At 36.5% G+C, this 25,366-nt stretch overlaps 2 protein-coding genes across 2 annotated transcripts in view; one reads left to right on the forward strand and one right to left on the reverse strand.

The window, feature by feature from the left end:
* The window catches only part of PLCZ1 (phospholipase C zeta 1), a 47,994-nt gene extending 28,146 nt beyond the window's left edge, over positions 1-19,848 (reverse strand). Inside the window, exons 1-5 of the mRNA XM_036865917.1 lie at positions 19,778-19,848; positions 18,259-18,418; positions 8,104-8,335; positions 3,577-3,778; positions 854-998 (exon numbers count right to left, since the gene is read on the reverse strand). Coding sequence (XP_036721812.1) covers positions 854-998; positions 3,577-3,778; positions 8,104-8,335; positions 18,259-18,418; positions 19,778-19,848 — 810 coding nt within the window. The remainder of the gene's footprint in view (positions 1-853; positions 999-3,576; positions 3,779-8,103; positions 8,336-18,258; positions 18,419-19,777) is intronic.
* A 276-nt stretch (positions 19,849-20,124) lies between these two features.
* On the forward strand, positions 20,125-21,201 carry CAPZA3 (capping actin protein of muscle Z-line subunit alpha 3). The gene has a single exon (XM_036867356.1). The coding sequence runs from the start codon at positions 20,288-20,290 to the stop codon at positions 21,185-21,187; it is 900 nt and encodes a 299-aa protein (XP_036723251.1). The 5' UTR covers positions 20,125-20,287; the 3' UTR covers positions 21,188-21,201.
* The last annotated feature ends 4,165 nt before the right edge of the window (positions 21,202-25,366 follow it).

Genomic DNA, 25,366 nt, shown 5'->3' on the forward strand with positions numbered 1-25,366 from the left:
GAAATCACATATACTAAGTTTAAAAAAAACAATTTAAAATGTCTGAAGGTACTGAATTAGCCAAGCTTGTCAATGGAATCAAGTATTATTCAGAATTCAATGACTGTTAAAATCAGCTCAATTTATAGAGGAGGATTTTTAAGCTGAATTAAGAAGCTCTAGAAAGAATTAAATCTTTGAATCTGTAACTTAATACATTTAACAATAATTTTGAAATCCAAAGTAAACTTCTAAACATTCTTTTCTGTATAAATAGCTGACATCATAGCAGAAAAAATGCCAAAAGTTGAGATAATACTTTTTTGACATTTGTGTCTTGAAACTAAAATATTCGAATGTTGGTAAAATGTTTACTATTACATAGGCCAGTATTTCTCAAACTTTTTTGGCCATTAACTCATGGTAAGAAATATAGATTATATTATGGCACAATACACACGTGTACACACATACACACACACACATAATATATATTATATAATTAAACAAAAAGTTCCATGAAACTCAAGGGGGGAAAGTATGGTGGGGGTGGCGGGATGAACTGGGAGATCGGGATTGACATATATACACTAATATGTATAAAATAGATAACTAATAAGAACCTGCTGTATACAAAATTTTTTAAATTTTTTTTAAAAGTTCCATGAAACCACATGTACCTTACTACCTGAGATTAACTTTGATAAATCTACCTTTAATGATATACTACATGGATTTCACTGTCAACTAATGGATCATAACCCACAACTGGAAATACCACTGATCTAAACTAAGGCCAAGCGTCATAGGATTTTGAAACAAGTAAATTATCTTATGTTTACATAACTGTAATTTAACAAATACACGCACGTACTATGAATGCGTATTTGTGTATCGCTCGGATAACAGTTTTAAACAGAAGCTTGCTGGTGAATGTATAACCATGGTATACAACAGGTTCATTTTGTGATCCATCCCAGCAGTCAATTTCCAGACAACGGCATCCTTTCACAAGGGCACTAGTAAAATTTAAACAAAATAAATGGTCATTCCTAGATTATGGATTATACCTTTAACAAAATACTACATGAATTTCATTCCCTACTAATAGATCAAAACCCTCTATAGTTTTGTGGGAAAAAAATTTTTCATGGAGGACAACCTAAATAATACTGATTCTTGCTACATCTCTAGATAGGTTTAATTTTATCCTTAGATCAAGCCAACCTTTACCAAGCTGCTTATTTTAACTACATGGTTTGGTCCCCAGCAAAAATGTTTTGAGTGGATTGCACTGTGTCATGCCAACCCTTTTACTCAGAAGCATGCAAAAGAAAGTTGTCTCTCCCCCAGCGGTGGTGTGGAGGGCACTTTTCACTGTCTCACACTGAGTGAAATGAATGAATAATGACGTGGGAAAGAATAATGAAAATTTGTCTCTCACTCAGGAAAGAAATTCTCCACTTAAATAAGTTTAAGGGGCTTTTTGTGGATTAAAATATTTAATGCAGTTAATATTAGTTTTCCTCTTTTAAAGAGGAGGAAACTGAGACACAAAAAAGTTATATCTATCATATAATTAACAAATGAGAGAAAGGGAGGAAAGATTAGCACCAGAAACTTAAACATTAATAGGTAAACATTGCATTACACCACCTCTCATAAGTAGAGAAATTTTGAAAGACTTGCATTTTGAGTGTATCTTCCACAACTGTGTAAGGAAATAGAGGAAGAAATACAATTAAACTTAACTTTAAATTTTCACATGGGTGGAACACTTTCTTGGAATTCAAAAGTAATTTTCTGTATTTCTAAGTCAACCTGTTTAAAATTTGTAGTTTCTCTCTTTAAAAAATTAATATAATGAGATATGAATAGAATTTTCTGTAATAAAAGTAGAGCTATGAATGGGGCAATCTTTACAGGATTCTAAATAGATATATTTCTGAGTTTGTGGATTTATGTATTTACTTAGATTTTAAACTGGAGAAGCAATATTAATTTCTAAGTTTGATGTTATCATGGGATTATAAGATATCTTTTCTATGATTTTTGCTAAGTAATATCACCCAATCACATAGCTTTGAATATCACCTATATACCAATGGCTTCCAATCCTATTTTTCCAGTCTGGATACTTCTTCTAAATCCCAGACACATACACTCAACTGACTATCTGACCTAGCCGTTTGATAACTAATTGATATCTCAAACTGAACACGGCCATCACAGAACTTTTGCTTTTGCCTCACAACCTACAATGGCCTCCTCTCTCAGGCTTCACCATCTCTGTCCATAATGTCATCATATCCTAGGTTATCAGGTCCAAAATCCTGATACCCTCTTTCCCTCTTACCTCTCTTCAAATCACCTGGTAAATCACCTTGTTGGCTCTGCCTCCTTAAAATATTTCAAATTCAGCCCTCTATCTCAGCTGCTGCCTCATGAATTCACCATCTAAATGATCATCATCACCTGACTGCTACAATGTCTTCCCAAAGCATCTTCTACCTCCACTCTTGCACCATCAGTCCTTCCTCCACAGTAAAAAAGTAAATCATATTATGATATTATCCCAAGGAAAGCCCCTCCAATGGCTTCCCAATGCAACTAGAATAAATCCATTCTCCCTACCATGGTCTCTAAGACCCTCATAAATGCATCCTGTCTACCTCCTCAAACTCACCTCCCTTCATTCTCCATTTACTTGTTTCCACCCACACTTGCTGTCTTTCTCTCATGTGAACATGCCAAGCACTGATTATTTCTTCTACTTAGCATGCCCTTCCACTAGACCTGAAACTTCCTCTTTATCATCACTCAGACCACAACTATATCCTCTTGAGAAGCCTTTCCTGACCCTTCAATTACAGTAACACGCTTCACCCCACAATTACCTTAGTTCATCTTCTCCATATGAATCAGTCCCTGGAAATATCGATTTGTTTATCTGCTTATTAGCTGCCTATTCTCATGAACAAATGAGTGTAGCAACTTTGAAAATCTTGCTCACCACTGTATCTTCAGCTGACTGACTAAACTGAAGCTGAAACTAAACTGGTATTAACAGTATGATACATTGTAGAACGCAAAATTAATGGTGCAGCGTAGACTGCCTTTAATCTATGTAAATCGTCTGACATATAAGTATATATATTATCTATAAATGCCACATTATATAATTTATGTGTTGGTTTTCCTTATAGCACTGAGATATCTGAGAATTAATTTTAACCATATTATTTTAGAAACCCCAGATGTTCTGATTAGCTAAATAAGATTTTAAAAGTCTTCTTCACATATTTTCCTATACAAAGTATCCAAATTGCTCAGGAAACTTCCGAGGGCCAGTAACTGGGGAGAGGAGGTTGGCAGACAGGATTAGAAGGGAAGTGTATGATAATAATATATTGAATAAATTATACAACCACCCAAAGATTGGATATCCAAGATATGCATGAATCAAAATTCCTCTTCCCTATGTGTTTTTATAACATGCATAGCCTTCTTTTACTGTGAATTATTACCTACTGAGGTAGACACCACCGGGAACTTTCAAACGTTTTTAAAATGTAATGGATTTAAAAATCGAAATACCTTACATATCCCCAAAGGTCACTTGGTCCCACTAATTGGTCAGATATCAAGTACGTATTATGTGAACTTGAAATAAAATAATCACTCAGTGGATGAGTCATATCTTGATAAACACTTTCATACTTATTATTAAATAGTAGACATTCAGACGAATTCATGTATCTTGTAAAACCTTCAAATGACATCTGGTGTGCTTGTTTAACTATGAAAATAAATAAAAAGAGTGCAGAAATATCATTAGTAGTATGTAAATTACATCTCACTTTAAAACTTAGTAGCAGAGTGTGTTTCTAAAATATTCATTTAGAATTAATATTAATACTATTTTTAATGTTTCTTTGGAAACAAATTTTTCTAAGGTTCTTATATTTAGTTCTTCTATATCAACATTCAAGTAGATTATATATTATTTAATCATCTCTGATTTTTAATATTTTAAAAATACATACAAGAAAAGTACATATGTCATACATCCATTCATTTCCACAAGCTAAACATCTACGTAACCAGCACCAAGGTGAAAGAACAGAACAGAGCAGCACCCCCGAAGACCACCTCCTGCTAACTTTCTAGTCTTCCTCCACACCCCCCCACCCCCAAGTGTATTCAATGGTCTGGCTTCTAGCAGCATAGATTCCGTTTTCCCTGGTTTTTGTGTTTTATATAAATGGACTCATACAATATGTATTTTTTGTGACCGGTTTATTTTGCTTGACATTGTTTATAAGATTTATTCTTGTAGTTGCACACAGTTAGACATTTTTTATTCCCATTTTTATATAGCTTTCCATTGTGTGAGTACACCACAATTTGTTTATCAATTCTATTCTTGATGGGCATTTAGATTATTTCCCAGTTTGGGGTTATTATAAAAAGTTCTGCTATAAACAACCAGGACATGTCTTTTGGTGCAAATATGTACATGTTTCTGTTGGGTGCATGCCTATAAATGCAATTGCTGAGTCATTTGCATATTACCATCTTCAGCAAATGATCTCTGAACTTTTATACTCAGTATCATACAAACCAAAATGATCTATTTAAGCAGAACACTGGCTCTGGAATGAGACAGCTTGGGTTACATCCATTTATTTGTTATATGAGGAGCCTATTAACTTCTCCCTATCTTTGGAATGGTGGTACAGTAAGTCCCCTACATACGAATCTTCAGGTTGCGACTTTCAAAGATGCGAACTTGCATTTGCATGTCCAATCACGTAAGTTAGTTCACGTGTCTGGCGTACATTGTCACGTGTATGCATCCTCTACAAGTGGTTGTGCTTCTGTATACTTTACTGTACAGTACTGTATAAAGTAGTACAGTATCTTTACTTCAAGCCCAAGATGTCCAGAAGCAAGCATAAAAGCAGCAATGATGTAGCTGGTACTACTGTACTTTTCAAGGTACTGTACTGTAAGATTAAAAATGTTCTCTTTATTTTTTGTGTTTGTTTGTTTTTTATGTATTATTTGTGTGAAAAGTATTATAAACCTATTACAGTACAGTACTATATAGCCGATTGTGTTAGTTGGGTACCTAGGCTAACTTTGTTGGACTTACGAACAAATTGGACTTACAAATTCACTCTCGGAATGGAACTCGTTCATATGTAGGGGACTTACTGTAATCATAACACCCATCCCTGCATACTAACTTTATATATTAGCTCTATAAAGGTTAGTTACTGTTGCTTTTGTTGTTGATTACTCAGTTTGCCTCAAATTAAAAGTTGGTGTGAGTATTCACTTTAGAATAGAGAGTGGTGATCCTTGGCAAAGAATTTTATTTCTGGGAATTTATACTACAGAAATAGAGCCTCAGACAAAGATGGATGTGCAAGAATGCTCACACTAGCATTATTTATAAAAGCAAAATAAATGGGGGGAGGAAACAAATTAAATCTCAAGCTATGATACAATACTAAGCAGCCATTACAAATAATGTATCAGAAAAAAAATATATAGTGACATAAGTAAATGTTTATGACATTATAAAAATGAAAAAGCCAGCATTCAAAATGCTCTTACAATTTTGGTTTAAAAAATGAAAGCTAGAAGAAAATACATAAAATGTTTACAGTCATGCGAACTATTTCAAAGTTATGCAAATTTAGAAACGTGTGAGTGTATGGGGCAAAGGCATCATATATTGTAATAATAATGATTTGCATGAATTTATTCTTTTTCCCAGTGCAATTAGCAGTGATTGGCCTATAGCCCTTTTGAACTATTAACTAATTAAGTAACTATCTTTGGTAATGGAATAGAAAACAAACTCCTCTTGTGCCTTTAAAAACTACCAGACTGAGATGAGAGTTAATCTCATGGATTTTTATTTTTAAAATAAAATGAAGTTTTCCTCATTTGGTATTGACATATGTCAAGTATCAATGTGGGATGAGACTGAGAAACTTGGCAGCATTTGGGACTGTAAGATCATAATTCAAATTGACCTTAATAAGTCTCTAAAGTGATCAATAGCCATGTAAATGAAATGCAAGGTCTTGGCTGTGTGAAACTATCTGAATGGAAGCAGAGTAAGGCCCAAAAGATGAAATAGATTAACAGTGTAATATTATGGTCAAAATACAAACACAATTCCAAGATGTCACTGGCACCATCCCATTATCCCTTTGTATCTTTTAATTTACCACCTGCAGGTAACAGTGGTAATTTTGTTTTTGAATATTGACTGGAATAATGCTACTAAAAGCGCTTGTCTGTGAACTGGTTGTTTCCAGGTGGCAATGACATAAAGAGCTTGAACCAGAGCCTAAATCAATTCACTACTTTCTTAGAGAAAGTCTTTGCTATTGAAAGGAAAGAAGTCATCAGCTGGACTCATCAGATGTGCTTAGAGATGTACTTGTTTTACGTTCTGATGCAAGCTCTTAATCTTGTTGCAAACCTGCAAAGTTTTAATGGTGATCAGACCAAACTCTTACTACCACTATCTTCAGTCTTACCACCATGATACTTAAAAGCCTCCAAGGTCTTTACGTGGCACTGAGTCATGAGCCAAAATCTTAATTATGGCCAACAAGACCAACATGACTTAATCCCTGTCCAAACGCTTTTTGCCCTCATTCTCCAGGTTCCAACCACACTGTCCTCCTCTTGTTCCTCGATTCTCCAACTCAGGGCCAACACCTCTCTTCCCCCATTTTGTCACATGTCTAGTTCTTTCTCACCACTTAAGTCTCAGCTCAAATATCGCATCCCCATCGAGGACTCTCCTAAACAACCAACCTATGGAGACATATGTATATGTATAACTGATTCACTTTGTTATAAAGCAGAAACTGACACACCATTGTTAAGCAATTATACTCTAATAAAGATGTTTAAAAAAAACCAAAAAATAAAAAGAAAAATTTTTAAATATAATAAATAAAAATTTAAAAAAAACAACCAACCTGAGCTAGACCTCGTGCTTGTCTACTCTCTATTTTATTTTTTTCACAGTACGTAGCACTCCCTGAAATTATCCATTTGTATGTTTAATTATTTATTGTCAATCTCCCTCCAACCCCTATCAGGAATATGAGACCTAGTTTGCTTTGCTCTCCACTGTATCCCCAGCTCCTAGAACCATACTCAGTGGCCACAGATAAATATTTGAATAAATTATGAATGCACGAGCCCATGAAGGAATAAGTTTTGTTTTCTTAGGACCCATATTATCATATGTTAAGCATTGGTGGCCATAAACCAGTTTCCAAAGGCAGAACTTGGGCTTTCATATATCCCTTGTTAATAAATATTTTGAGCTATTCTACTAATTTCTGTAGGGTTAAACAGCATGCTTTAATAGTGTTTTTTGTGCATATTTTATTACATTATTATTTATTATTTTATTTAAAAATGAACATAAATGGAAAAAATTGAAATATTTCAGCCAATGAAAGATGAGACAGAGATCAAAAACTATATGAAAAAAAAAAAAAAAACTATACGACAGCTCACTAGCCAAAATGGTCATTGAACTTAAACCAGATGACTTCATTCAAAAAATGAAAGAAAAACAAAAATGTTTTAATGTTTATGAAATGTTGTAGACAATTATGTGTATAAACAACAGGAAAATTAGTGATTTTATAATGTTTTATTCTTTCCTAGAATTGTTTTCATTTAGCTAATTTAATATTTATATATTTTTTCAATAAGATAGTGTATAAAAATGGAAAAGTGCCTATACCTGGGTTTTTATCTTATTAATGAATATCAAGAGTACTTGTAATAGAATCCTCATCTTGCTTTCCCTGCATAAGCTAATCTCTGAACACTTGAGAGATATACAGAAGCAGCTAAAAGAAAGGAACTGGACAATGAAAGAATGCCTCTGTTACACAACATAGCTTTCTAAAAGATACATCTGCTGTCTGTAAAATATGAAATTAAAACAGCCAACATATAATATTACCCATAAGAAATCTGACCCAATCAAAACTTTGAATTTAATAAGTACAATTCTTAAAAAATAGTTTGCATATAAATATTTGATAAAACTTTGAAATACAAGCATACCTTCTTCAATAGGCTCATATTTTTGAATGATCTCAGAAGCAGTACTTTTATTAATGTCAAGTGTATACTGCTCTTGTGTCAAAAATTGGGCCAGATTCTTTTCAAAAAGAAATTTCCGGTTTTCAGAACACGTGTTGAAAATCTCAATAATTTCTTCTCTGTGTGCAATAATTCGATAAATTCTTCTAAATTCTTCTATGGTGATTCTTCCTTGCTTCAGCCTGTCATTATTCTACTAAAAAAAAATGACTGGTGGGCTCACATTGTGAATATAAAAAATACACAAAATGAAGACGTTAGAGTATTTGTGTAACATATATACCAACTTATGCTGGAAAGAAGTTGCATTGGATTCTTATTTCAGGTAAAATACATAAAACTGCATGAAATGGTGCCAAAGTTGAGGAAAGGTTAGTGGATCATCACCACTTAAAACCCAGTGGCCAGCGCTGCCCAGTTTAAGTGAAGAAGTGTATCCTGCCCCTGGGAAGAGTTAGAGCCCTCATGCAGTTCTTTACCCGGAAAGACTTGCCCAAATTCAGGCTAAGCTGCTAGAGATTCTTCCAGACATAGGACATCCCAGAACCATTTGGATTTGCCTCAGACCTTCTCCTCACTGTGGTGATGACATATGCCATCCCATAGAGCTCATTATAGTCTGCTGTTTTGTCCTTGCCTAGTTCGTTTCCTCTATCAAAAGCTTTGTTTTGGGCACTTGGAAACTGAAATCTAGGACATGGGTCCATCATGAAGGGAAAACAGACTTGTGGTTTCAGATCTGCTCAGTCTGACTGGGAAAAGGAAAGGTGATCCAGCAGGGGTGCAGGATTGCAGAGGGAAATGTTGACTCTGAGAGGTCATGGAACTTTCAGGGACATGTGTTCTATAGAGTCAGAAATATGAATCTGAATATCTGGAGGGGGATACAGGCTTGAGATGAACATGTTGGAGTTATTCCTGGGTGGATGTTTGTAAAGAAATGGTCAGAAATAAGAAGACCCTCTGTGTAAAAAACAAAACAAAACAACCCGATAGCCATAGTTGGAATGGAAAGAAGTATGGGAGAAGATGAGGATTCTAGGTTATCTTTCAATTACACATTTCATTTTTCTATTCTACTCTACTTGAGTAGCTTCTTGAAACCATCCAAACAGTATGTAACCCCATGTCACCAATAGGCATCCTGCACCATAAATGTCAGAGTAAATCAGTCATTCAAGATCACTGTAAATACAGAAGCTGCAATAGGTGGTAATACTTTGAGGAAGTGGAATCTGCATAATCACTGAAGGAACTGGGAGAGGGACAAACAAGGTCAGTTTCGAAGAGAAAGAGTAGCTTCACCTGGTTGTTCTGGAAAATTCACATTTGAACTTTATAAGTGACAGGAAAGTAGGCTGGGTCCAGTTATTTAAAGTAACAGAATCACTGTGAGGTTCTGAGTAGGAAAATGACTAGCAAAGGAGAGGTTCAGTCGTGATTAGTTGTGCATTACCGATGGGAAGAGACAGAGAACTGCAGGTAAGGGAAGAGAGAAGATGCCATCCAGGTGGGAGGTGGTGAGTAGAAACTAAAGAACAGGTGTCAGTAAAATTATGAAGAGAGAGGTCAGAAGGATTCAACACATTAACATTTTAGATGCATGAAGGAGAGAAGTCAAGAAAGTCTGGAGTTGGGGAGAGTTAGAATAACTAGTAGAATTAGAGTATCACTTACAAATAAAAAACTGAGGTATAGGAAGTGCACCTTAGAAGGACATTTACTTTCCAGAGAGGCTATTTATATTTTAATTTTCTCAATACATTGCAAAGTACTTAAGCTTAAGTACAGAAAGCTCATGTTAAAGGGCCACTCTATTGTGGTGAAAAGCTGACAATCTGTAGACAGTCGGAGCTGACATTATATTCCTAGCTCCAAAGTATGTGGGATTTTGAACGTCTAAATTAAACTATGAGCTTCATACTCTTCATCTACAAAATGGGGATAGATAGCACTACTTATGTCAACAGGTTGCTATGAGGATGGAGATATCAGTGTATTGTTAGGTCTTATCTATGTCTGTTTCCCTCACACCCTCCATCCTAGTGTCTCATCTTTTGACAATTTTAACTATAAAACAACCCTAAGGTACAACAGAGGATAAACGTGCTGGAAATGATCTCTTCACTTTTTTAGGAAAAGTTCACTGGTGGTTACCAGAGTGTTTGATCTGAGGAATCCAAGAAACAGTCTGAGCTGGGAATCAAGTAGGAAGAGCACCCGCTTAGTTCAAGGAGGAGCATTAATTTACACGTACAGAGCAGCTTGAAGAAGCAGGGGCTGGAATGGAGCCCCAGTGGGAATGAGACGGTGATAAGCTTGGGAAGAAGGTTGGAATCGGTGGTCGTCAAATGAGAAGTTGGGTCTCCAGAGCTCATTAAACAATAATAGCACCTTAAAATTACATAATCTTAAAAATAATTCATATTATCAATAATCTCAGTAGACTATGAAGTTCAACTTACTGTTTTGAAATTCTGGATTTTGAGGTCCACATAAGTCAATGTTACAGAATTAATTTTTTTTAAATTTAGCTCCATTTTGCTCATAATTTGTCATAAGATCTTAAGCAAGTCAATAAAAATCAAAGTGTGCCTGTAATTCCTGAAACATTTTGTCATGTAAAATTGTATGAATTAAAACTTCTGTCTTACTGAATAGCAACATAAAATAAGATATACTTTATCCACTAAGCAATGAACATTTTGTTTCTTTCAAGCAGGATATAAACTTGACCATCTGAAATGTCCTCTGGTAACTTGTTCTGTTTTGTTTTTCCCTAAAGATTGAAGTTGTTATCTGATACTAGAAAGAATTAGAGATATAAAGTTGAAACAAAATTCCACAAATCCAAATAATTGCTACAGTTGATCAAACCCAAAGGAAATGAAGGGTCAAAAATTAATCAAATTACCAAAAAAGAAAAACCACACACAAGAGGTGAGAATCGTATCGCTGAAGATGGGAAGTTCTAATTTTGATAGAAAGAGAAAAGGAAAAGGAAAGCAACAAAGGGTAAGTAATAAGGAGAAGAAAGATGACAGAGTGTCAGCATAAGGGAAGCAAGAAGAAGAAAAGTGATAAGCAAGGAAGGTTCAAATCTGAGTACTGAGGCACATAAGAGCAGCCACAACGTGTAGGGTACCAATGTATTAATATCTCCCCTGTAGGAGGGAACTGAAGGTCAAAAATCTTATGTAAATTGTCCCCAGTCTCACAGGCATGGTAGACCAGGACTTGAACTAACTTCAAAACAATAAGGACAAGTAACGGGAGGAAAGAAAAAACAATACACCATTGCATGTATTGAGAGTATATGTGCATAAATAAATAAATTGTGTCAAATACAAGTCTGATCTCTTTAACTCTCTTAAATTTCTCAGTGTTTCTCCTTTGTGTTCAGGACAAAATCCAAACTGTTGTGTGGAATCCAAGACCCTTGAAGACATCACTGATGGTTTCTGCCCTCACCCTCTTCTCCCTTGCACTTCACACTGCCTGTGCTCTGAATTAGTTGCAGTATAAACATCAAGCTGTCTCTTGTTATTGTAAAGGCTGTTTCTTCTGTCTGGAATGCTCTTCTTTTATTGTACTTCTTAACTTACGAATTTCTACTAATCCTCGAAAAAGTGTCCTTCTCTAGAAGTCTTCCCTTATGTCCCTCTGTGTCTCTTCCTCAGGCTAAGTTAGAGAGTCCTACTCAGGATTCTTATGTGATTCTGTACCTTCTTCTCTCCTAGGGTTTATTACACTGGAATTAAAGCCTTTTTTTCTACTTCTCTTCTAGAATTGCTGAATTGTCTCAGACAGGAAGTCTGTCATCTGTTTCTTGTATCCTAAGTACTTATAAGAGTGCCTGACTGAGGTCTTCAGAACTTGGTCCAGCACCTAAACAATTTTATGATCCTGGTGAAATATGTTCATTTAATTGGATAAAGGAGCTAAATATCTCCCTAAAGCTAGGGAGAGTAGGAAAACTATTTTTAAAAACATATTACAGAAAATATGCAAAATCTCAGGCCCCACTGCAGGGAATACTATAGCTTTTTAAAATGTTACATATTAATCATTTACAGTTTACAACATAAAATAAGAGTAATGAAGCCATCTTTCTCCTGTTTACAAAAAAAAAAAAAAAAGAAGCTCATTAAGTGGTTATTCTTTGCAAGCGTTACAAAAAGAACTTTCCCAAACAACTCTTTCATTATTTATGTATAATTTTAAAATGTATCTTTTACCTTAAGAAGATGAACCCCATGAAGGTAGATATTTTATTCTTATTTTTACTCCCAATACCTGGTACTGGACCTACCCTAAAGTAGGAGGCTAGTGATTATATGTTTAAATGAATGACTGAATACAGGAGGATAAAAGAACATATTAAAATAATTCTATTGTTAGTCATTCTGATAGTACACTTTAGAAAATAGAATTAAGGCTTTTCATTTTGTTACCATTCTCCATTGCTCAGTTTGTTAGTAAAAAGATGAAATGTTGCTTTAAAAATGACATCTTGAGAAAGCTGATCTATCAAAACAAGAACTTTTAAAATAAAATGTAACATTTAAAATTATCTCTGAAATTACACTAAAAACAAATTATTCAGAATATATTCTAGGAAATCATATGACTTGCAACTTTCTTCCCAAACTCTGACATACTTGTTTAAACTACCTGGCAAACTTGGTTTTTTCTCTTTTTTCATTCTGTTTCCTTCTGCTTCTGTTGCACAGATACAGCAGCCAGAGGCACCCAAGTCCCAGTCTTTCCTGAAGAAGGCCTATTTGCATACCTTGGAGATTGTAGCCTAAGGCCGGGAGCTTGTGTACACCAGCTGTTTCCCAGAGGACACGCCCCTCGATAGCCTGGCTCTGGCAGCCAGTGGGGCTTGTGTTCACGGGTTCAGCAGAACCCTGCCAAACAAAGAGAAGGTCCTTGGCTGGCAGTCCCTCTGGGGCTCTGCTCAGAGGGAATGGACTGATGCCCCCATCTTCCAGTCTTTCCCTGAAAGATGTCTATTTGCACACTTTACAAGCTGCTGCCTGAGGGTCCAGCTTCCAATCAGCCTGCATCTAGATGCTGCCTGATCCTCCGTTATGAGACGCTGCCAGGTCCTGGTACACCCTCAGCGACTGGGAGCCATTCAGAATGAAGTAGGCTGCTTGGACCGTCACAGAGGTTGAGAGACAAACCAGAACCAGGGCTGAACTGAGTGATAAGTTTCATCTCCTACATGAGACCACCCCTTCAAGACTGGCAAGACTGGCAAGGGGGCTGTTCCATCTAAGGCACAGAAACTGACAGAGAGTAAAAGAAAATGAAGAAACAGAGGAATATGTTCCGAACAAAAGAACAAGATAAAACCCCAGAAACAGAAATAAGTGAATTACTTGATAAAGAGTTGAAATAATGGTCATAAACAATATGGAAGTTCCTCAAACAACGAAAAACAGAACTACCATAACATTCAACAAGTTCACTTCTTGGCACTCATTCAAAGGAAACGAAATCACTATCTTGAAAAGCTATCTGCACACCCCCCATGTTCATTGCAGCATTATTTACAATAGTCAAGGCATGGAAACAACCTACGTGGATAAAGAGAATATGAGATCTATATGTGTGTGTGTATATATATATCACATAAATATATATAATAATTTTCATCCATAAAAAAGAAGGAAATTCTGTAATTTGTGATGTCATGCATGGACCTTGAGGGCCTTATGCTAAGTGAAATAAGTCAGACGGGCAAAGACAAATACTGTATGATCTCATGTACATGTGGAATCTAAAAAAAAAAAAAAGAACTCATAGCTAGAGAACAGATAAGTGGTTCCCTAGCTATGGTGGGGTGGATGAGAACAGCTAGGGCGTAGAAGAGGGGCAGGATGGATGAAGGTGGTCAAAAAGTACAAACTTCCAGTTATAAGATAAATCATTCTGGGATGTACTGTACAGCGTGGTAACTATAGATAATACTGCTATATCATATATTTGAAAGTTGCTAAGAAAGTACTCTTAAAGTTTCTCATCACAAGAAAAAAATTTGTACCTATGTGAAGAGATAAATATCTACTAAACTTATCATGGTAATCACTTCATAATATATACATATATCAAATCATCATGCTGTTACACCTAAAGCTAATACAATACTATATGTCAATTATGTCTCAATAAAATTGGAGGTGGGAGCAGAGAAAGACTCATGAAGATTGCTCAGGAAGAGTTTGTTAAGTAAAAAGAAAGAAAATTAAGAACTCAACTTTAAGAGGAGAACAGAAGAGGAATGCTAGCAGGACAGATGGAGGAACGATATGAAATTTTAAAGAAAAACCTGGAGAGAGTGATGTCTTCGGAGTTAGAATAGAGAGAAGTTTAAGAAAAGAGGGATAAATAAAATGCATGGAGAAGCTAACCATTGAATTTAGCATTTTCAAAATAAAGAGGTTTTCAAAACAGGTGTGAAGGCAAAATTTATTGCAATGAAACATTGAAGAAGTTGGAAGAAGAAATGTAAAGGATTCTTTCAGTTTATCTGCGAAAAGAGAGACTGTAACATTTAGGAGAGGATATGGTGCAATTTATTTTTCAGATAAGATTAAAAATGAACTCAGACTCTGGAGAACCAACTAAGGTAGGAAATCATAAACTAGAGGTGGAACAAAACACAAATGTAAGTGCCTGAATTGACCCAAGATGCAGATTTGTAGGGCAGAGGAATATCCTACCTCATCTCTCTGCCTTCTAAGTCCCAATCCATTCTATACTGCTGCCAGATTTATCCTAAAATATGCAATATTTCCCTGCTCAAAAAATGCCAATGGCTACCCATTGCCTACAAAAGTAAGTCCAAATTCCACGGCCTACCAGTCAGGATTTCTATCATCTGGCCATAACTTGCGTTTGCAGCTATTTCTCACCACTCCCCTTGGAGCATCCTACACTCAAGTCATGGCTGCTTACCTTTGATTCTTCAACCACTTCTAGCAATGTGATCTACACATATTGCTTTTCACTCCTCAAGGTCCAGCAAGAATGCCACCTCCACCATGGAATCTTTTATAAAAGCCCATGTTAGAGTCTCTGTCTTCTCAGATTCCCTGTTAGTATTACCTAGGAAATTTATTATAATCTACTTCTGGAACAGTAATTTCTGTATTTCTTTTCTCCTTAAAAGAGACATACAGTTTACTTTTTACAATCCGCGGTTTCTAACAGAGTGCCATGCACATACTGTAGATTTAATAATGGTTGCTAACTGCTTAGAGAATTTGAAGACTTAAGGTTAGTCCCATAATAATATAAATTCTTGAAATTGAAGAGGATACTATTTCATACTCAGCAAAAATCAAGAGTGTAATCTAAGACTAGCTATATGTATTGAAATGGCACATAATATTTCCTAAAAATAGCTGACATGCTACAAATTAAAGATAATAATAAAGCAATCAAAAAATGTTAGTAAAGGGATAAAAAAGAAACTTAGAGAACTGCTGCTCAAGCCATGACTCAATAATTAATTTTGTAAAAAGAAGTTTACAATATTTTGACAGGGTCATAAATTTACATGTTCTTTACTCAAATTTTATAACAAAATTTCACCTTAGAAAATTAATTCATGTCAGAATTTATGTCAGCTTCTTAGGAAATCAATGAATGTAATGTAATTTTCTATATTTTTTTGAATGATCATGAAGTAGCTTCAACTAATATTTATCGAGTGCCTACTTTATGCCTAGCCTGGTACTAGGTACATTCACAAACGATATCTTATTTAATATTCAGAACCATCCTGCAAAATAACTATATTAGTATCCCCATTCTGCAGGTTAAGACATTTGCTCAGAGATTTCTGGCTTGCCAAGTACTATACAACTAGAATCTAATAGATTCAACAATCTCCACATCCATTGAGCTTGCTAATGACAACAGATGAGCATTTTTTTTTTTTTTTTTTTGTGGCCACCAAAAACAAAGATTCATTATGATTCATTTTATTTGCTCTGGCTAAAATGTGTACCCTGAAGTGTGGAAAGATTAGCAACAAAAGTTAAAGCAAAAGAGTCAGATGTTTAAACTTAGTCTTCACCTTTCCAGAAAATTCAGTCAGCCAATACATTTTCCCTGAGCATACTACTTAATCAACATTTTAATGCATACACAGCAATTTAGCCTAAGGCAACAAAATATTTTCTATTAGAGGGCCTAGGGGAATTATTTTAATAGAAGAGAATGGTTTATCATAATCATCAGCCTTGTTTATATGTAATTTATGCTTCTAAAGTATTTGAGGTCATTTTAAAGGGTTTTTTGAAGTATTCTAAGCAAACTCTGCCCCTCTAATTTCTATAATTAACATTGTTTTCATAGCTACTTTAAAAAGGTTTTGCTAAACAAAATAGACCTTCAGTCCTGCTATGTCCAAATAATCATAAATTTCAATTAATGAGCTATTTATTTACTTGTTATAACTGTTGAGCATTCTACATGACGCTTTTCAATATGGCATGCATTTTACTCAAGTGCATTTCAAACAGCTATCTCTATCTTGCAGATAATTCAAAGCAACTTGATAATCACTAAATAAGAGTTTCAATATTTCACATTTGATGCAGATTTAGCATATTACTACCTCTATATTGTGTTGAATGTGAATTTCATTAAACCTGAAAGCACATAGCTGTTTCTTCCTTCGGGCAATACCACTGGGGGAAAATTCTATGTGTAAAGGTCTTTCACAGATACTTGTGTTCTTCACTTGTGGTATTAGGCATGAATTGATTAAAATTCTGATAGCTTATTGCAGCACAAGCTACTTGGATTCATAGAAACAGCTCTGAATTCTTTGTCTTTTACTGCAGTCTCCTGAGAAGTACAGCTTTTCTTTTTGAAGCCTCCTCTTTTGGTTAGTAAACATGAGGGCTAAATCTTATTGAGAAAAATGCTTGTTGGGTCTGCTGTGTGTTTCTGCTTATTTTCTAAGCAGAGGCACCAACCACCCGTTCTTCAGGACTAGCTCTTCAAGGATGTTTACGTAATGAAGAGATAGTATCTCCCTCCAGAGGAAAACGCAGGTTTGTTTACTGTCCAGGATAATAATGATAATGACAGCCTCCAGGGCAAAGATCAGACAGGCCTACAGCCCATAATAAAAGCTCTGGCTTTCTAAACTTGAGGTCCCTCTCAGGTAATGCCACCCACCGCCCCGTGCACGTGTCACCTGACCTCCTCACATCACACTTTGGGAACAGGGCTAGGAGAAATGGCACCAAAATGTTGATACTCTGGCAGTTGGTATTTTTGTGAGTGCCAAGCTGTCTTTTTTCTCTGAACTGGAAACCTGCGTCTGCCAACATCCCTAAAAGTGTATCAGGCTAACTGAGTAGCTCGCAGGTAAGGTAACACAAGCTTCCCAGTTTGTGTTAGTCGGTAACAATTTCAACCTAGATTGTGTTACCTGGCTACTCACTTTCAAGAAACAAAATCGTATTCAGGATGCCTATCTTCCTAACTATCTGAGCCGGCCAGTCTAGTATTCTTGCCTGACTCGCCAAGAAATTTGCCATCTTCTTAGTGCAAAACTCAGCTAACACTTGGCTTTTTCTTTTTTTTTTTCATGATCTTTCCCTTTGTCCTCTAGTGACAGACTTGATCCAGGTTCCCTTCCTACTAATTCTTCTTTAAACAAAGAGAATTTACGGCATGATTGTCTGCTTTGAGGTGAGAAAAATGCCATTTTTCTGAAGATTGCCCATTCCTTCTATAAATCACTAACATCCAATCCATTTACCCATTTCATCATGTATATGATTTGATCTAATCAGATGACCAATCCTAATCTGATGTGAACATTCCTGCATTCTCAGCAGATTGTTCTAAACTAATAACCTGGCATGATTTCAAATTTTATCAACAACTCATTTTACGTCTTACCTAAACTCTTTGTCTTGATTATAAATATATTTAGCATAATTAATTGCTTTAGTTCTTAAGAGACTAATCTTTCATATGCATTTTCTTCAGAAAGCATCCAAGTAGTTATGGACATTTTCCAATATTGGATTAAGTCCTTCCTAGGGTGGGGTGTTCAGAGGGCAGATATTATCTCACCTTAAAAATATACTTCACATGAATAGTATTGCACCGAATATCTAATTTTTCAAGTAATTTCAGAGTTTTTTCTAGGGTAATTTTTCCACATTTAAAGTCATCCCGAACCACGGACAAAAACCATGTACGAAGAACACCAAAAAAAGAAGTTAAGGAAATTCTCACAGAAAGTCATTAAGTACTTAAAATGACTAAAGAATATTTTACCTCTCTTCAGTTCAACGTTTTTATTTTCAGAGGAGAGTCTATCTCAGGCTTAAATGAGAAAACAATTTTATGATACATAATATTTAAAAAAAACTAAGTAGGCACTACTCTGTGGTAAAGGTATGAAAGGGTATAACACAATAAAAATTACAGGGAAACAATAAAAGTTAACATTTGAGAAATCAAGCTATTACTTGGGAAATACAGTCTATTTTCTGAAGACGTGAACTTGGGAGACAGCTGAACATCAACACTTGATCTCTCTCAGCATTAGTTTCCTCATCTGAAAAGTGGTCCAATTAATACTTCCAGAAGGTGGGGGCATTAAATGAGTTCAAACCATGGCTGATATGATGATTACCACTACATTAGCCAAATGTCAGGCTACACGCCTGCCCCAAAAAACATTTTAAGGACCATAAAAAAGAGTAAAAAAAAAAATGCCATGGTGAGTGTCTATTTAGTATGAAAGAGAAGGCGAAAATAATCAAGCTTGCTTATTATCTACAGAGAAACTACAAAAATTAGGACACTTCAAATTGAAAAACTAAGGTTAGGAAGAATTAATACGACAGTCTATAAAATCGTGAAAGGTATTGGTAAAAATTGTTGAACAACACACTCAATTTCAGATTGTTAGAACTAACTGGAAACCCTTCAAACTAATGGCAATGACTTAATATGGCAAAGCTCAAGTTATTATAAGAAAAAGATACAGGAAGCTAGGGAAACTCAGAAAAACTCAGGGCAGAAAGGGAAGGAAGCAGTTTTTGCTTAAATGAGAGAAACTTAAGTTCAGGACTCTTCAAAAAGAATGAGAAAAGAATCAAGGAAAGGGGATAAATCAAAAGAAAGAGGAAAGAGGAACAGAAAGCACTCTGAGTGGATATTTGTTCTCCATATTTTCATGACCTGTAGTTCCTGTAGTTTCTCCTCGCTTAGAAGTTTCTCCCCATTATGAGTTGCCACAAGTTCCAAATATGATTAACGCTGCCCCTTTGCAGGAGAGGGATTTCTTGAAACTCATCCACTGATGCCACTGCCCCTTTTCTAGAAAGAAAGCAGAAAACACAGTGGTTTGTTGCCTTTGTTCTTTGGAGTTAGCTCAACACTTAAATCCCACAGAAACCATATGTAACATGTGGTCTCTTCACTTCACTGCCCTTAAAACTTTCTGGTTTCTTGCTCATGTTCTGACCATTTCCAAACCCACAATGTTTATACATGAGGCATCTCTTGCTGTCTGGCATTTTCCCATGAACTGCCATCGCACCTCATTTTATTTTTATTATTTTGTTTAAACCCCTCAAACCTTTCAGCATAGCGTGCTTCCATTGGGTTGGGGACAGTTATTCTGAGGGCCTGATTATACATCAATGCCATTGTGGTCCCCAAAAGGTGCAAAGGGTTGCCAGACACTCTCTAGAAACTCTGGGCTGCTTCTCTAGATCCCTGACAACATATAATGCACACAGAGACACACCACTTTTGAAGAAGGCTGTTCTGGAGGCTAAGTTCTTAAAATCTTCAAAGTTCTTATAGCTGGTTGGCTGGGCACCACGCTGTCAGGTGACTATCATGTTTTTCTTTTGGTCTGAACACCTAATGTGATATCATTGAAAGTTCCATACGTCATAGAGAAAGCTTCTTTATGACTTCATCAGGAGACTCAGAGCTTGCCAGACAACCTGTTTTTTCATGGTCAGACACGGTCATCTTAAGCTGAATGTGTAACACCTTGATGGGAAGGTTGTCCCATGGAATGTTTTCTCATCTTTGAACACTCTTTATTTCAGAAGCTCTGCTTCTGCTACAAGCAAACATGTCACTTAGCGATCTGAGTAAGAAAGAGAAAGAAAAAGTAATTCTCAGACTGTTAATACAGGCTCCTCCAGGGGAATTTGTAAATGCCTTTGATGATCTCTGTCTGCTTATCCGTGATGAAAAACTCATGCACCATCTAGGTGAGTGTGCAGGTCACCAACATTGCCAAAAATATTACATCCCGCTCTCCATCGACGGGAATGCGGTCCTCCTGTCTCACCACAACGTAGTGGGTGACTACCGGTTTTTTGACTACCAGAGCAAACTTTCTTTCAAATTCGACCTGCTTCAAAACCAGTTAAAAGACATCCAAAGTCACGGCATCATTCAGAATGAGATGGAGCACCTGAGGACTGTTGTTCTGTGCGCCTTAAAACTGTATGTGAATGACCACTATCCAACGGGGAACTGCAATGTGCTGAGAAAAACGGTGAAAAATAAAGAGTTCTTGATCGCTTGCATTGAAGATCACAGCTACGAAACAGGAGATTACTGGAATGGCCTTTGGAAATCGAAATGGATTTTCCAAGTCAATCCATTTCTAACCCAGGTAACAGGGAGAATTTTTGTGCAAGCTCACTTCTTCAGGGGTGTCAACCTTCATGTCGAGATCTCCAAGGACCTGAAAGAAAGCTTGGAAGTAGTTAACCAAGCTCAACTGGCTCTAAATTTTGCGAGGCTTGTGGAAGAGCAAGAGAATAAATTTCAAGCTGCAGTCTTAGAAGAATTACAGGAGTTATCAAACGAAGCCCTAAGAAGAATTCTACGAAGAGATCTTCCAGTGACCCGCACTCATATTGACTGGCAGAGGATACTCTCTGACTTGAATCTGGTGATGTATCCTAAATTAGGATACGTCATTTATTCAAGAAGTGTGTTATGCAACTGGATTATATAAAGGATTGCTCATGGTAACTGTCTTGACCTGATTACTTTGTTTCAGGGGGGCGGGGAGGGTGGCAGAGGTTATTTCCCTAAAGTTGAGAAGCCACTAGAAATGGCTTTCACTTTGCAGATGCAAGTTTTTGGGGGTTTTTTTGTTTTGTTTTTTGAGGGGGGGATGGTTGGTCACATCGCGCAGTTTGTGGGAACTTGGTTCGCCGACCAGGGATTGAACCTGAGCCTTCGGCAGTGAAAGCACAGAGTCCTAACCACTGGACCTCCAGGGAATTCCAGATGCAAGTTTAAATTAGGGACAAGTCTACCAAATCATTTTATTCAAGGAATATTTACCAGTAAGTCAAGAAAATGATGATGGAAATGTATTTCATGGTAGGGACCATCATAAAGCCAGAAACACTTTTAGAACCTAAAATGGCTTTATAGAATGTGGCACCCCAGAAGTATGAATAGAGGTGGCCAGGGTTAAGGCTGTGTATGTGTGTGTGTTTGTGTGTGTGTGCAGGAATGACTTTTGACTTTCTTTGTAACTGGAGAAGGTATGCAAATGAAAGTCATTCTGCGAATGATACTTCACATAACTCAGTTCAGTCCTACACCAACCCTGAGGGGATAGATTTCAATAAGTAACATTAGGGTTGGATGTTCCATGAAACCAACAGATATCAAAAATATAGCTCATATGAAGGACTATTGGATCCATAGCCATCCCCCCACACACAATAATCTGGAATTACTCCAATCCCCAGGCTTTTCTGATACCTAGCATGGTCTTCGAAGAATCAACTGGAAAAGCTTGGCTCCCAAGATGTTATAGTCCAGCTCTTGTGAAGTCATCACTACAAGCATATATAAGTGCTTATTTCATGCTGGACCTTGTGCTAGATGATTTACACACAATTTTTCATCATTAGGCTGCTACCAGCAGTAACCCCATTTTACATGAGAAGAATCTAAGACCTGAGTTGGTTAATTAACCCAGGCACATCGTAGGTGGTGGGTGTGACTACCTTTAACACTGTTAACCTCTAGGGTACTGCAGCTCTCTGTGGAGGCCTGTTTCCTTAAGACTTGTGAACTCTACCCTGCAATGACTTAAATGCCCTAGGCAAGCATTTCACCCACAGGAGACCCCCAAAGGAACTGGAACTGGTGGGCTGCTGGTTTCTAGCCAAGCTGTCCCCTATCACTAGTCCCAGCAATGTTACTGACCACTTGTGTCTGCTCTCAAAGAAATCCAAATCTAAACCTCTCTAATAAGACTGCAGTCGAGCAGTAGATGGGCCCCAGCCCCCAAATCCAACTTATCAGGGAAGCAAAGTGCTTTATAGTTTGGATCCATGCAATTGAGAAAAGGTCTAATTTTACTTAATAAACATTGGAGCAAGTGTTTATTAAGGATCCTAGGCAAAAATGTCTAAATCTCAAACTTCTCTTCCTCAACTTGTAGATCTTAGAGAATCTCAGGAGGATTACCTAGGGTATATCATTAAAACTATAACTTTCCAGTACCCATCCTCAGATTCTGATTTAATAGGTCAGAAAAATCTACATTTTAAACAATTATTGGTGAAGATTCCAATGAGAGGGACTCTAGGACCACATTTTAAGATGTATTGTTCTAATCTTTAACACACCTTTGATTGCTATTAATTGAAATCATTTCCTATTGTCCATTAAAGGCCATTTCTACTACTTCACTGGGTTCACCATGCACAGACAAAGGACAGGCCTTCATCTGTCATGTCAAAAAATTAAGAAAAATCTTTCTAAAGAAAAACAGCAAAGAAAATTGCCCTCATTGCCCTAAAATATACCCATCTGACAAATTCTTTTGCAAAAATTTGAATTGATATTATGGTTATATATGTGTTGATTTTCCAGATCATTCCAGAGTAAGGCTTAATGTTTTATGGAACAATCACAAAAGCATTTAACACCCACTCTAACACAGGGTTTCTAAAATAATATTTATTGGTATTTCTGGATATAAAACTCACATGTACAAATCATAGAAAATGCTTAAAGTATAAAGTATGTTGGCCAATTTCCTTCCATCAAATTTTATGGAATTGTTTTAAATATTAAGGGTATACAGCATATAAAAATTTGTATCCTGTTCTTTTTATATAACCTCCTATATCATAAATATTGTCCCATGTCATTAAAACCCCTTGAGCACATAATTTTAATTATTTACATGATATTCATACTATTCATGCACAATAATAAGACAACCATTTCTCTATTCATGCATAATTTTAAATTTTAGCATTTTATTTTTGTTATTAATTAGGCTATAGTATCTCTGTGCATAAAGCTTTGCCCACGTTATACATTATTTCCCTTAAGATAAATTCACTATAATCACATATTGAAAACATATGAACATATTAATGCTCTTAACACATATTGCCAAATTGCTTTCCAGAAAGATTTAACAATTTATAATCCAGTTGGTAGCATAAAAGTATCTAGCTCACCACAGTAATCTTGACAATATTGAATATCAAATTTTTTCTTTGATAGGCAACAAACCTTAAAACAAAACGAGTAAAAAAGGTATTTCACTAACTTATGCTACCCTATACCTAAAAGCATTCCCACAACGATATTATTTGGTAGTTACTTTCTTTATATGGAGGCTGGCATAGCCAGGAAAATCTACAGTTACTACCTTTTCTCTGAACCTTATCTCACACGCACACACACACACACACACACACACACACTTACATTTAAACCTGCACTATGTGCTCAGGCATATACACACACACACACACTTACATTTAAACCTGCACTGTGTGCCCAGGCATATACACACATACACACAAAATACACATGTGCCCAGGCATATACACACATACACACAAAATCCTTCAGATTCTGAAGACTCAGTGTGATAGTTTTTTAATATTCCAGTATTCTCTCCCCCCAATCCTATTTCCAGCTGGAATGTTAGCTCCCTCAGAATACGGACCTTGTCTATCCCAAGTATCTAGTCCATTATTGTCTGTCATATGGTAGATACTCAGTGAATTAATGAGCTAATGAACAAATAAATCATGATAATAGGTGCATAAAGCATGGTAGGCTTAATTAGCCTTAAGACTTTTTAAACCATAAATACTTGCTGTCTCTTTAGGAACGATGTATTCCTCTGCCGATTCCCAAGGCTGAGGTTGGGACTCTTCATTATAAGGCAGTTGATTGCATTCTGAAGCTGCTATTGGCTGCCTCCTGCTCTGATGAAAACCTTTGCTCTTTTCCTACTCCAAATGGAGAGAGATGTTTCCTCCAACAAGTTGAAGAAAATCAAGTTCTCCAAAAGTCATGTACAGGATTTTTTGTCAGTTTTACATGATCCTCTATCAAAGATTTTTTGCCCTTCCCTTTGGGGCGCTAGTCCAGAGTGTTAGTCAAATGACCATCTCATGTTCTGCTCAGAGGTCCGTGGAGGGGTGTACACCCTGCAACTTCCCCCTATGTCAGGGTGAGTCCCAGCTCTTCCGGGATGTGCCTTAGCCTCAGGCTTGCCTTGAAGTTAAAACAGGCTTCAATCTTCCTTCTTTGTTGGGACCTTCACCACAGTGTACAAGACCCAACTACTCCCTTTGTTATCTGAAAACCAGGTTTGCCTCTTGGTGGGTATCAAGCCAATAGACACAACCAAGACAAAGATCTGGATAAGGAAGGATTTATTATTACTTTCAGCAAGTAAGGAGAACACCAGGGATCCTTCCCAAAGCAGTGTCTCCCTGGACAGCAAAATTGGGAAGTTTTAAGCTAATGGTACATGCATATTCATGAAGGGGCTTGAGCAGAGGAGAATTCAGCATAGAATTGGGGCAGAGGTCCACTGAGTCCAAGCTTTAGTTGATTGAAGTAATGTCAGGAGGGTCAGAAAAGGCCAACCTCATCATCCCTTAGATTCCAGTTGATTTGATGGTTGAGGGGGGATTTAAATTCTGCAAACAGCTCAAGACTGTGCTTTAGGCTAGTCTTTACCATTGAAAGAGAACTGGGTGTCTAATAGGTCATCTTTGCGATTGTTGCTTCTCTTGTCTGATAACAATCGCTTGTTTCTGCATTCTTTTTTTCCCTTAAGATCATGAATTGCTGAGACAAGGGCAAGCATGTGGCCAGGCTTAGATCACAAAATGCCTTAGGCCAAATA

Source organism: Balaenoptera musculus, chromosome 10 (genome assembly GCF_009873245.2).
Source record: "Balaenoptera musculus isolate JJ_BM4_2016_0621 chromosome 10, mBalMus1.pri.v3, whole genome shotgun sequence".
NCBI classification, from domain to species: domain Eukaryota; kingdom Metazoa; phylum Chordata; class Mammalia; order Artiodactyla; family Balaenopteridae; genus Balaenoptera; species Balaenoptera musculus.

Excerpts from the sequence above, each read along its gene's own strand:
- CAPZA3 (XM_036867356.1), top strand. The coding sequence starts at position 20,288 with ATGTCACTTAGCGATCTGAGTAAGAAAGAGAAAGAAAAAGTAATTCTC.